Genomic DNA, 13384 nt, shown 5'->3' on the forward strand with positions numbered 1-13384 from the left:
CACAAAGCAGATTGAATGTTTGCTTCCAGGCTCCACAATGACTCTGACAAGCCCCACCTGTTTTATTTAAACACCTTTTGGCCTTACCTTGTTGGACAGGTTGGGTCACAAGTATGAAATACCATTTGTTACAAGGTAAGCATTGCAAAACTTTTGAACATGATAAACTATGCAGTTAAAACTGAGTTATGAACATTAGGGAATTCATTAAAATTCCTTGCATGTGTACTTTAGCACAGGATGTAGGAGTTCTGAAAATGTAGAGGGTAATCAGGAATGTTCAATTTAGGCATGGGATGTATTTCTGCAAGTGAAATGAGTGAGAAGCGAATTCCCTTACATCCCTGCTAATTTTAGCACTGACCACTTGCAGCATTGATTCCATTGGGAAGAGACTGGAAGAAGGAACCCATTATATATAAAAGCTCCATATATGGCTGACTAAGTTGTATAATAGATATGAGTACCAATTGCCATGGGAAATATGATCTCCAATGGAAGAGAGAAGTGTCTTTATGGAGAAAACTTATACTATGTTCAGACCTGTATCAAAAATCACAGTTCCCATATAGCTCTAGGTGGCTTGCACCTTGTCAGTTGATACACCACTTACACCAATACACAGTATTTGAAAATTTGACAGCAGGGGGGCAGTGTGTGATACTGAACAGCTTCCTGCCCTCTACATTAATTTTCTATGGGCTGCAGAGGAATCAGTTCAGGGGTGCCAGGAACAGTAAACACACCACGCCAGTCTACACATAGTCTTAGTCAAGTTTATCTAAAATTTTACAAAGTTGTTTTTTTGTTTTTTGCAGCATGCCACAAACTCCTTTAGCTTTGGATGAAAGATTGGGCCAACTAAAGGCTAAACCATAAAGTAGAAACATTTTCATAAATGGTGTGACCAGTCCTTGTGACTTACAGCATGAAAGCGACAGAACTGCTTATGATCAATTTCAATGGCGTGCACTGTAAAGAACTGTTGCAGGGGGCTACACATTCAACTTTCCAATATACAAAATTTTCCAATATACTACAGGAATAGATGCTTTGTGTCCTAGTAAATGAGCATTTTGGGCAAATGAAATTGGTGGTGAAAACATTGGTTCCCCTCTCATTTATAGCATAAGTTATTGGGGACTGGGCTCAACTTTCATCCACTTTGGACCTTTGGATTGCACATTCACATAGCTTTTATCCCCATATTAGTGGCTGCATTTTAAGTAGAATGCCAGCATATTATTACAGTATGTCAAACTAAATCCAGAACAGAAAAACACGCACAGGCCCATAAAACAGTTAGGTGTCAGACCCACATATATCAACAATTATTATGTTTGGGTATAGTATACATGCTGTTACATTCTTTTTAATAGAGAGTCTTGCAGGGTCAATAAAGTGACATCTGCAGCGCACTGTGAATTATTTGAGGGTGTGAGAGTGGTGTCAAAGCAATGCCTTGGAGCCAAAATTGACACCTGCCTAATTGTTAGAGGAACTAGCATTTAATTGCCAAAGTTCTTTGCAATTATTTTATTAGTTTTACCAGAAAAGAGGAAACATGAAAGATTTACTTTTACTTAACATTTAAGAAAAGGTGCATTTACATTTCCAAAAAGACACATTTTATAAAAAAAATAAACTACAAAAAGAACTGTTTGGATATATTTGCATTTTGTCTTTTTATTCCTATGAAGTGTCTATAAAACATTTCCCAAAATTTGATTTTTGCTATTTGGCAGGTTTAAATGTTTGTAATAAAGGTGACATTTTACAAATGCCGAGAGTTTATATGATTTTGTAGAGGTGTATTGAAGTTGAAAGCAGTTTAATGTGTGGATTTAGTGCCTGCAGTTCCTAGATCTACCTCTAGATGGAAACATTGCACATACATCAGATATACCAAAGTACCGGTAGCTGCACCTGTTGGCTGAATTTAGGGAAGAAAACCCCATTTGTTATTAAAAGTGAATTTTCTGCATAATAAAGGGCCTTGTGTTTGCTTTGCCAGTATTCGGTAAGATAAAACCAGAAACATATAGAAAATATGTGCAGGTAATGCATAAACTGATCCTACAAGCTGCAAAACAAAAAAAAGCTTACCACAATAATCCAGTGAATAAACAAATGAAAGATGCAAAGATAAAACTTACTTACATTTGACACTCTTGTTCATCTTCAGCTTGGAAATGATAAGTCCGATCATCTAAGGTTAAATGAAATAAAAATCATAGTTATGATCTTGCAAAATTGTAAAAACTAGGTCTTCGGAGCCGTTTGTATAATCAAACCACACAATCATTAAAAACTATACAAACAACCCATATTTACTTCGTGGAACACTTTTTTGGGAATATTGGTTGATATGCACACATCTTGACTATCTGTTCTGTTAGGCCAAGCTATGCTCCCAAACCCATCTGCTATATTGGAAAATGTTTAACTATTAGATAGTGTTTAAAGATCACACAGGTTCCTTTTATATAAGAAATCAGCCACAAATCTGTCTGCCACAGAAATTAAAAATAGATGTATGTGTTACAAATACAAAAGTTGTAAAATGCAGATAAGGGTTGGAAAAAGCCAAAGATTTAACTCCAAGGGTCAAAAAGAAAACATACAATGGATCCTAAATGCACTTGTAGGTTCTTGATATGTATAGGTATACCATTCATTTTTAGTTTTGAAGGTAATTTATGATGTTCGTGTCCAAGGATCTCCTAATATTTCCTGTCCTATATAAGGAAGTGAGAAGAAATCCTTAGAAATTAAGGGGAATTCTCTTTATTTCAATCTCAGTGGCAATGGCTACCTGGACTACCACAGAAGGTAAATCTACCCAACAGACAACAATAAAATATTGGAAGGTTTAACACCTTTCCCCTTATTATCCAAAAATCAAAAATGTTTTGGCTATTAAATACAACTATGTAACTCAAACACCTGGCTTTTGAAGCATCAAACTAAAATGACCATTGGCTCAGAGGCTAGCACTCTCTTGCAGCGCTAGGTCACAGATTTAATTCTTGGATAGGACACTATCTGCAAGAACTTTGTATGTTCTGTGTTTGTGTGGATTTCCTATCACATTCCAAAAACATGCAGTTAGGGTAATTGGCTTTCTTTCAATATTGGTTGTAGTTTGTGGTAATGACATATGACTATGGTAAGTACAGAGCTCCTCTGAGGGTCAGTTAGTGATATGACTATGGATGGTCTTGGATAAGGTTTCATGCTGGCTGTCAGCCATCTCGTCATGTCTGACAGATTTCTAAAAAGCAACCTGGATAAAACTGAACCACGGTTATTCATCCCTCCCCTCAGGCACGTTGTCTGGGTGTCACCTTTGACTCGGCCCTCTCATTTACCCCCCATATTCAGAACATTTCCAGGTCCTGTCACTTTCACCTACGCAACATCTCCAAAATCCGCCTCTACCTGTCCCCTGAGACCACCAAACTCCTTGTACATGCTCTTATCATCTCCCGTCTGGACTACTGTAACATCCTCCTCTCTGGTATTCCACTAACCCGACTCTCCTCTACAATCTATTATGAACGCTGCAGCCAGACTCATCCATCCTTCCCACCGCTCCTCTTCTGCTGCATCTCTTTGTATTTCTCTTCATTGGCTTCCATTTGACCTTAGAATCAAATTCAAGCTCCTGTGCTTTGCCTTCAAATCCCTCCACAGTTCTTGTCCCACTTACATTTCTGACCTGATAGAAAGATACTCCCCGTGCGGCTCTCTACGCTCCTCCTCTGACCTACTAATGACTCCTCTCTCATAACCTAATCACACGCACCGCTCCAAAACTTTTCTAGAGCTGCCCCTACTCTCTGGAATGGTCTTCCTCGTCCTATTCTGCTTGCTCCTACTTTCTGCTCATTAAAAAAGCTCTCAAAACCCATTTTTACAAACTTGCCTACCCGTCTTCTTTCGTCTCTCTCTCACTACTTCCCACCACTACATACCTCCCATCCTATTGTGTGTTACTTCCCCCACCTCCTAGATTGTAAGCTCTTCGGGGCAGAGTCCTCTTCTCCTTTGTCACTGTCTGTATCTGTCTGTCATTTGCAACCCTATTTAATGTACAGCGCTGCGTAATATGTTGGCGCTATATAAATCCTGTTTATTATTATTAATACTAATAATATTATAAGGTGACTGTCCGCATTCCAGGGGATGATAACAGCAGCCATAACATTTAACAAGCCATGAATAAAAAGAGAACATTCCCAGGTCTAGGGAAGCCGTAATAAAAAAGTGCAAGCAAAACATTTTCTACTTTGATAAAGAGATTCTGAACGCTGGTCTTTTAACCTTTGTTATCATCACCCTCAGAGCTATATTCACTGAATGATTTATATAATGCCACAAATACCCAGCACAGCATTGCATGCCAACAGCTAAAAAGTGTCCATTATAGTCTTTGCTTTTTGTATATACTGCTGAAAAAATAACTACTTGTAATCCTAAATGTGACTGCAATATATAATGGTGTATGATACCAACATTATTACAGGCTCCCAGGTTTAACAATTATCCTAAAGGCAATTCAATCTCCACCTATGCCAAAGCAAAAAAAGTAAAAAATGTGGAGTGTGAGATTTGCCTAGTTGGCATAGGAATACAGGCTCTAATCAGCATGTAAAGTGCTGCAGAAATGACATTGCTCAAATACTAAATTACAAGACGGAGGACTTAAGGCATTGCTCACTGGAAATGACAGCTGACATTCAAAATTCCGACAACCTCCTGACCTGAGATGTTATACTTACCTTCACACACAGGCCAGCCTTCCTCTCGCCGCACCCGCGGACATCTGGCACAGTTCCGGAGAGCAGGCAGCAGGGACGCCTCAACGTGTATTTAGTGTAGCAAGCAAGCTAACAGCTGTTTCTGCAGAACAGCGCCATCAAAACATAAGTGGCCAAACCGTGTACTGCAGACCCTGTTTTGAAAATGCGATACAAAATTCATGCCGGAAAACTGAGGGTCTGGGATTTCAATTCAACAAAGGCCATGTTCTTGGACTTTGTTCCCAGATAAACAGTTAATGGGGGTGATATGCCATGTAAAAATTGTATTCACTTAAAATTCTCTTTCCTTAGAGTGCTACATGTTAACATTTCCTAAGGAGAATTGCCTGAAATCTTACTTTACAACACTCAATTTAATAGGTTATAAAGTTTAGCAATTGTACGTAACCTATTTTCAGAAAGTAAAACAAAGTTAATATTATATTTTCTATTCACACAGAGGTAAGATAAATGGAACCTACGAGAAATGAGGTCAAAGTTTTTCTTTTCCTCTGGATTGGTTTTCACTTGGCAGGTCAGCAGGTTCAGCTTTGCAGGAGGTAAGTTGGCCTAACAACAGAAAGCAAACATTGGCACAAATGGTAGCGGAACGGAGGACAACATTTATCACTGATTGGTAGGTTTTCAGAGAGCCATTATAATGGTTTTATGTTGATTATATCGTAATTGTACTTTTTACTACTGGTTTTTTGTTATATACACAGAACAGCCAAAATATTAAAACCACTGACAGCTGAAAGTGAAGGATAAGGATTATCTAGTTACAATATCACCTGGTTAAGGGTGGGATATATGAGGTTGTATGTGTTGGAAGCAGAAAAAATGAACAAGAGTAAGGATTTGAATTACTGTAGGGTACAAGAGTAAGATTACAGTTGCTGGAATATTGGGTGAGAGCATGTTCATATTGGCAGGTCTTGTGAGATGTTCCTGGTATGTAGAATTTACTACCAACCAACCTGGGCCAATATACACACCAGTCAAATCACTTTTGCAGATAAATGTCAGGGTTTCTTAATGATGGATCAGAAGTCCCCCAGGGGTTTTGCAGCTATTACATAAGATGTATGGTCACCCAACTACCAGAAATTCTCTACTGCTGGTAAGTGGTTTACAGTTTCAGTTCCAAAGATATAGATCCCAGGCTGGGGGACACTATGAGTTGGAAATGTTCTATATACAAGGTTACTGCAAGGTACAGACTGGCTGGATCTCCGCATGCTTGGAAATGTGGGCCCACAGAGATGCTGAACTTGGCTGAGGTTGAGAGCCGCAATATGTGTCACCCTGAGCTGGATGAATTGCAGACAAACCAAATACTTAGTTCACACCTTGCATACCTTTTATGCATTGTGTACACACCCCAACAAGGTGTCAACAAATACAATAAACAATGGTAAATTATTGACACAGTAAAAAAAAAAATAATAATCCAAATTTGCTAGCACTATTTACTAGGTTATAAACTAGAAATAAATATTCACTTACTGTGCCATGAGCTATCGTGAGAAAACCATTCTTAACAGAGCACTTCCTCTTTTGCCAAACTTTTCTAATACTAAAACAAAAGAAAAACAATGGTTATTAAGTGACTATTACAAGACATACAATTATCTCACAAAAAAAGAGTGAACATGACTGCCATTATATAATCATAGCAAACTACACAAAGAAAGCTTATGAAACAATAAAAAACATACTGGTGAGATTATTTACACTAAACTGATCCCATGTATTTGTATATCTAAAAACTATTACACCTTTAATCATTTATATTGAAAAATAATATTTCACAAGTACACATAAAGCTAAAATGCTCACTAAATAGATCAAACGACTTACCCATCGCTCTTCTTGTAAAGGTAGCCAGTCCTCTCAGTGCCATGTTCCTTGTTCCCTTGTGGCTGGTGTAGGCTGTATGCAGCACTCTGGCGGATCTGGGAATCCTAAGACATAGGAAATATCAAAAAGTTCATAAATTTGCTTATATGATGATCAAAAAAGATAAAGAAAGTCTATTATGTACTACAAATGGCAAATCAACAATCAAATCATGCAATCTTTTTATGTGACAGTAAACTGTAAAGAAACATTGACAAGAATAGGGTTACATTATAAGCATTTCAATTGACATGGGATGAGGATGAGAGTAACAGTAATGGGGTAAATAACTTTTTACACCTGTTTTGTGACAATAGTAACAATTAAGTACTAACCATACAATTACCGTATATGTAATGTTTTCTATTGCAGTGTTTGGTATTATGCAATTAGATCTATGGGTGTGGGTGTTTTTTTAGATATAATTACATTATACATCTGGCAATACAGTTTGCCAAGATATTTGTAGCAACACTGCAATAAAATAGATTAACCATTAAAACCAGAATACCAAAATAACAGTCATTTGTATTGTAAGCAGAGAACAGCCCTCATACTAAACTAGTATCTATAAATCTGTCATTTTAACCAATGCTATACCCTTATAGGTAAAACAGCTGATCGGAAGACAGAGAGGCTGTAAGATTACGTCTGAAAATGATCAGACTTTACCTCCTACTCTGCAAGCGAATAATTAGCTGTATAGAGCGGCCAATCTCAACCAGGGTTCTGTGAAACCCTAGGGTTCCTCCAGACGTTGCCTGGGGTTCCTCGAGCTGTGGCCAATATAATTCCCATATGAAGGTACATGCCAACACCACATGGCAGAGCCAGCTGCAAGAAACCAAGGACCCTTAGGTGTCTAAAATTGGTATTATGACCACCAATGTATGTGGAGGGGGGGCATTCTTCCTATTGGTAACCAATGCAAATAGCATATTTTTCCTTTCCTCCGCTATTGATCGCAAGAGTTCCCCAACAATTGACAATTATTTTAAGGGTTCTTCATGGGTAAAAAGGTTGGTATAGATTTATATAAAAATGTTACTGCTTTCAAAAGCCTATTCATTTTAAACTTTTGTAGCAATAATTCTATGTCTGCATGCTCAAAAGTGGTTGAGCCGGTATGAATAAAAAAGTGTCACTTGTCCAAATTCAGCCCGGCCTGAAATGTCTGCAAAGCACTATTTATAAGTAAAGTAACTACATGACATAGCTTCAATGTTATCTGAAAACGAAACAATTCTTTCTGTTTTGATTTCCAGTTCTTTACATCCCCATGACTGTCAAAATCAAAAACGAAGTTCAAAAACCTCCAAAGAATTATGAACAGCGTGTGACTACTCTCTCTCATCTGCAAATCATTACTCAAAGATTTTAAATGATATCTGTATCACATTAGCCATCTTAATATATTATTGGTATTAAGCAGCATGGAAACAAAATGCCTCTATAACATTAACAAGAACATTAGTAAATATTTCTGAGGGCAAAGCAAAGCCTAAGCAAGGGGCTGGAAACAGTACTAAGGAATCCCCTTTATAGGAGTTTTGTGTCCATTCATTAAGCCTATTGACTTGTAATTTCACACTTATGACATGGTTTGTTGGACATGTTTGTAGAAATTTATTTAATACACCTGGTATATAAAATGCAAGAATTCCCTAATATAGGGTAACTAAGTACAAATACTATAAATGATCATAAAGCTCTAAAATACATTACAGATACATGATAGGCAGAGAAATGATTACAAGTAGCATTACACCAACAAAGGTTATCAGTTAAAATGGGGGACTTTGGTCCTGAAAACCAGATGTTTCAGGGTATAATTTACCCTTTTCTTAAACAGGACCTGTGGGCATGCCATCCCTAATTTAGAGCCATGGACCGCTGTTTTGGGTCCTATTTCTTATATTGTTTTCAAGACGACAGGAGTCCCAGACCAGCTACAATGTATCTGTAATATGTATTTTAATCTATGCTTACCATTTGTACATACTTAACTTTTATTAATGAATCCTTACTTTGTCTCACCTTGGGTGTACTTTGGGTTAAGAGGGAAGCACACTATTTGAATCAAATTGCATTTCTAATTCTTATTTATTGTGCTGCTATATATTTTTTGGTGTGCAAAGAACATGCTAAATCTGCACACATCATAAACACCCACTGAAACTTTGCCAAAGCTAAAAACTATTGTAAAATGGCACCCATATGTATGAGCAATAACTACAGCATGTCTGCAGGTCACAAATGACATCAAGAAGTACATCAGGAAGTGTATTGGAAGGGAAAATGACCAAGACTTAGCTAAACCTAGGCAAAGACTGTTTGGTTTGTAGTTTCCAGTAATTTACTGAATGCAGTTAAGGACATAAAACAGAATTTATGGCTACTGGATCTAAATACAATAAATCAAATATGCACCATATACCTAACCTAAGGTCTAATTTGTATAGCTTTAGGAATGGTACTACTAACCACAAATAAAGCATGTCAAAAGTGTTTTTTGAAATATCTGACATGCACTGTAAAATATTTCTATGGAAGGCAAATGGACAATCTCCATGACTGCTTCAGTTTTGCTTCAATTTTAATGCCGATTCCTGCTTTGCCTTGTGACAAAGCCATGTTTCCTGTGTTGTCTCTGTGAATGGCTGAATAAAATCTTGATTTTCCTGCTTCAAAGATTGAAGCTTTTAAAAAGCCAGGGAAGACAAGACCTCTGTGTTTTGAAAGTTAATTTACCATTTAAATACCAGCATATAAATACAACAAATGCTTCTATTTTATCAGACTTCAGAGCCCTGCTTGCTTCAAAAAAATGAGAAAAGCAATTACTAATATAAAAATCCAAAAAGCTTTGCAATTACAAACAAGAAGGTTTTGTGTAGAGGTTCACGCCACCTGCTATTTGTACTTCTGTTGGAAAAATAAATGTTAATAATCACCATCACACTAGGAGACAGTTATCACAGCAAAGCAGTTTTAGCCTATACTGAGATACGTGTAGGCCATCTTTGGAGGCTTTTGTTGTATAATGTGTTACCAGGGCCAATTGGCGGAAAGCCATATTATTTATTTTTCATTTAGTCTGCATAACAGACAATGATGTACGGAGGCTAATAATGGAGAAACCGAGCTGGGCGTTCATATGGGGAGATATTGCCACTAAAACCCTGAGGATGTACAGACTATGTGCTGCATTCAAGCTGCTGATAATTTACACAAAGCCAAGATAAATGTATGCAATTTATGTTTAATTAAGCACGTGGAACAGGAACATTTTGTTTATAATGAATTCCCAAGGTGGACGACATCAATGTCTGCCTTACTAAAGCAATGACAATGTCATAAGCTCTGCAGGTTTATTCTAGATAAAAAACATATTTTAAAAGGGTTATAAAATTGTCCCAATTACAGGGTCACTAATTGCTCAATCTTTAGATTGAATCATTTCACTGAACTGATGGACTTTATTGCCTTGCAAAGCTGCAATACACACAATATGAATGGTGATGATGGCCAATTGTATATCCCAGCCTGAGATAACTAATTTTAGGAAGAGTAAAGAACAAGCACCAAGGTAAATCTGGAGCTCAGCCTCGACACCACCCTCTTCCTTCTCCATTTATATGTAAGTTTGTAAAGTTCTAATGACAACATGTCTTCATGTCTGACAAACTATTAAGGGCTATATCCAGCCTAAATTACAACCACACACCACTGTCCCCACCACACTTACACAGTGGGCCCAATTTAATAAAGCTCTCCAAGGCTTTCATCAGTAAAGCAAGGGGATCCAGAAAACCTGCAATGGCTTTCTTCAAAGCTATTTGCAAGCAAATGTTTTGAATACTGGACCAGATCCATTCCAGGTTTGCTGGATCACCCAGATTCACTGATGAAAGTGTATCCTCTCCAGCCTTGGAGAGCTTTAATAAATCAGAGCCAGTGTCGCAGTTGCTGTGCATATGTAGAATGAGTCATGGTAATTCCCTGTGAACTGTACAGCTGTTCTATACTTGCCACACTGGAATAGTGAAAAGAAGCAACTCCCATTCACCGATACATCTTCTCTCTTTGGCAAAACACAGAGCATGTTGTATTCTATAAATGGCCAGTGCTGACCATGGAGAAAGAGGGGCATACAGACAACTGGGTGTTTTAGCGAACAAGAGCTGACACTGTTGCAGCAGTAAAGTCAGCTCATCTGTTTTGTTCGTTGGGACTAAATAATGTCTCTTTCTACATATGCAGAAGCACAGTGAGGGCTGAGATACCAGATGAGGCACATATAGATATAATGGGCCTGATTTATTAAGGATCCCCAAGGCTAGAGAGGATACACTTTCATCAGTGAAGCTAGGTGATCCAGCAAACCTGAAATGGATCTGGTCCAGGATTCAAAACATTTGCTAGCAAATGTCTTTGAAGAAATCCATTCCAGGTTTGCTGGATCAACCAGCTTCACTGAAGAAAGTGTATCCTCTCCAGCCTTGGAGAGCTTTATTAAATCAGACCCAATGAGTACATTTAGAAGATGTAAAAAATATTGAAAGCATCTACAGCCAACCTTTGTGTAACCTAGTCAAACATTTTTTGCCATTATACTGATGTTCCCTTTAGATCTTTGTTCTATTGATCCCTTAATGATGTTCTAAAAAAATCCTTTTTAGAAGTAAGAAAAATCTTTACAACCTGTAAAGAGCTTTGGAAATTGTGTACTGTGACTAATCCATTAACATTTATGTCAGGATGAACAAGGCTCTGGAAGATGGCACATAGCACACAAATGTCATATTCATTGTAAGCATTATGCGGTTATGAAGTGCAAGTTAGCACAAGGTCTATTATAAGTGTGCTCTGCTAGACTGAACATCCATAAATGTAGTGGCTTGTGCATGTTTGAGATAGGCACAGCTCTGCGGAATCTATTCAGTGACAATGAAAGGAAGCAAAAATACAATTAAAATTTCAAGATGGTTTTAACCAATTTGTAACTGTGGAGACAGACTTTTTATATCAGGTTTACTTTCATGCAAAACAGTTTGGAAAAATATCTAGATGTTTACTCAAGAATTATTCTACAAATGTATGTGCCAAAAAGTTGGCAAAAATGTTGTTACTACATGAACAAATGGTACTGCAAACACTTCGTAAAAGGATGCAGATTTAAATGCCTAAGAATGGGAGGATGAATACAACTATAAAACTTTTTAAAAAGTTGGAATGAATGGAAATATGGAAGCTGCCACGGCTGACTTGCTGATAAAGGAGCGGGCTCCATGATTCTACTGGATTGTAAGCTCATCGGGGCGGGGTCCTCTCCTCCTGTATCACTGTCTGAAATTTGCAACCCCTATTTAATGTACAGCCCTGCGTAATATGTTGGCGCTATATAAATCCTGTTTAATAATAATATTAATTCTCATTCTTGCTTCCTTACCCAGGGAACCACAGACTAGAAACTAGCATCCAACTACTGAAGTCTGACTTTCAGTCCTGCCTACTTGTTCCAGTTATGGGACTCCCTAGGCAAACAAAAGAGAAGAGATAAACAAGACAAGAAGTTTTCTAGAAGCACCAATGGAAAAATCCAAATTACACAGCTCTCTCTTAACACAAATCGGGCATCTAGGTAAAAGCATAGCTTGTATTTACTGAGCCATTTCCTTATCAATGCTTATTTTCATGGAAACATTTTACCTGTCTATAACCAGTCCTAGAAGATGCATATATGATCATTCAGCAAAATGGAACTATACCGATCGCCTATAGAATTCTTTTTTAACAATTGTAAAAATGACTTTCATAATCACAGCTGACATTTCTTGCACACAGGAGAATGAAGCCGTGAGCCTGCAGGAAGGAGCAGGGATGATTGCCAGGTAAGACCAGTTCAATCCCAGCGGGGATCACTTGCTTCCCTGGGGCTGCCACTTCCTGTGGATTTCCAATGTACATACTCTGGTCTCTGAAGAGTTGTTCACAGCTGTTTCACTGCCTTTAAAAACCTCCATGTAAAACAATTCTGCATCTGCTTCTAGGAGACCTTTTATTTCATGTGGTTAACCCCAACCTCACCACTTCCTATAGCCAAGTCTTTATGCAAAACAGCCATGCAATGACAGGGATTTTAGATACACAGGAACATGGAATAACTGCTAGAACTTGTTCTTTTCTTGGAAAGGGCACAAGCTGCAGCGCAGCAGCTTAGGACATCATTTGCTTGCATTATGCGTAGCATTACAGTGCTTATCCATGTGAAATAAACAAATAGCTACTGGGGACTGAATGGGGACTGAAAGACAAATGGATTTTATTTACATGAATAAATGCAACTCACACTGGTATTTCATCTAGCTATTGGCACTATGCACATATAACCTGAGTTATATAGGAATATTCAATATATCATAGTGAATGGTAAGTTGGTTTAAGCCTCTACTATATCTGCTTATAATGTCTGTAAACCCCTCACTATAATAATATATATATATATATATATATATATATATATATTTTTTTTTATTTTTTTTTTTAATCTACATGAGATTGCATACTAATAAGCACATTTTGAAGATCTAGGTAGCAAGGGACCCTCATTCAGCTAAATTTTACTGAAAAGATTATTTTGGAAAACTTCTTGCAATACAGAGTCAACCATGTAT

The 13384-nt window shown here is 37.5% G+C and overlaps 2 protein-coding genes across 4 annotated transcripts in view; one reads left to right on the forward strand and one right to left on the reverse strand.

Moving 5' to 3' along the window:
* The window catches only part of ITGB1BP1 (integrin subunit beta 1 binding protein 1), a 488766-nt gene that overhangs the window by 29544 nt on the left and 445838 nt on the right, over positions 1 to 13384 (forward strand). The window lies entirely within an intron of this gene.
* Positions 1 to 13384, reverse strand: part of ASAP2 (ArfGAP with SH3 domain, ankyrin repeat and PH domain 2) — a 135510-nt gene that overhangs the window by 18114 nt on the left and 104012 nt on the right. For all 3 annotated transcript variants that reach the window (XM_072407555.1, XM_072407556.1, XM_072407554.1), the window contains exons 10-13: positions 6669 to 6772; positions 6315 to 6384; positions 5288 to 5375; positions 2161 to 2209 (exon numbers count right to left, since the gene is read on the reverse strand). In XM_072407555.1, coding sequence (XP_072263656.1) covers positions 2161 to 2209; positions 5288 to 5375; positions 6315 to 6384; positions 6669 to 6772 — 311 coding nt within the window. The remainder of the gene's footprint in view (positions 1 to 2160; positions 2210 to 5287; positions 5376 to 6314; positions 6385 to 6668; positions 6773 to 13384) is intronic.

Source organism: Pyxicephalus adspersus, chromosome 4, assembly GCF_032062135.1.
Source record: "Pyxicephalus adspersus chromosome 4, UCB_Pads_2.0, whole genome shotgun sequence".
Taxonomy (NCBI): Eukaryota; Metazoa; Chordata; class Amphibia; order Anura; family Pyxicephalidae; genus Pyxicephalus; species Pyxicephalus adspersus.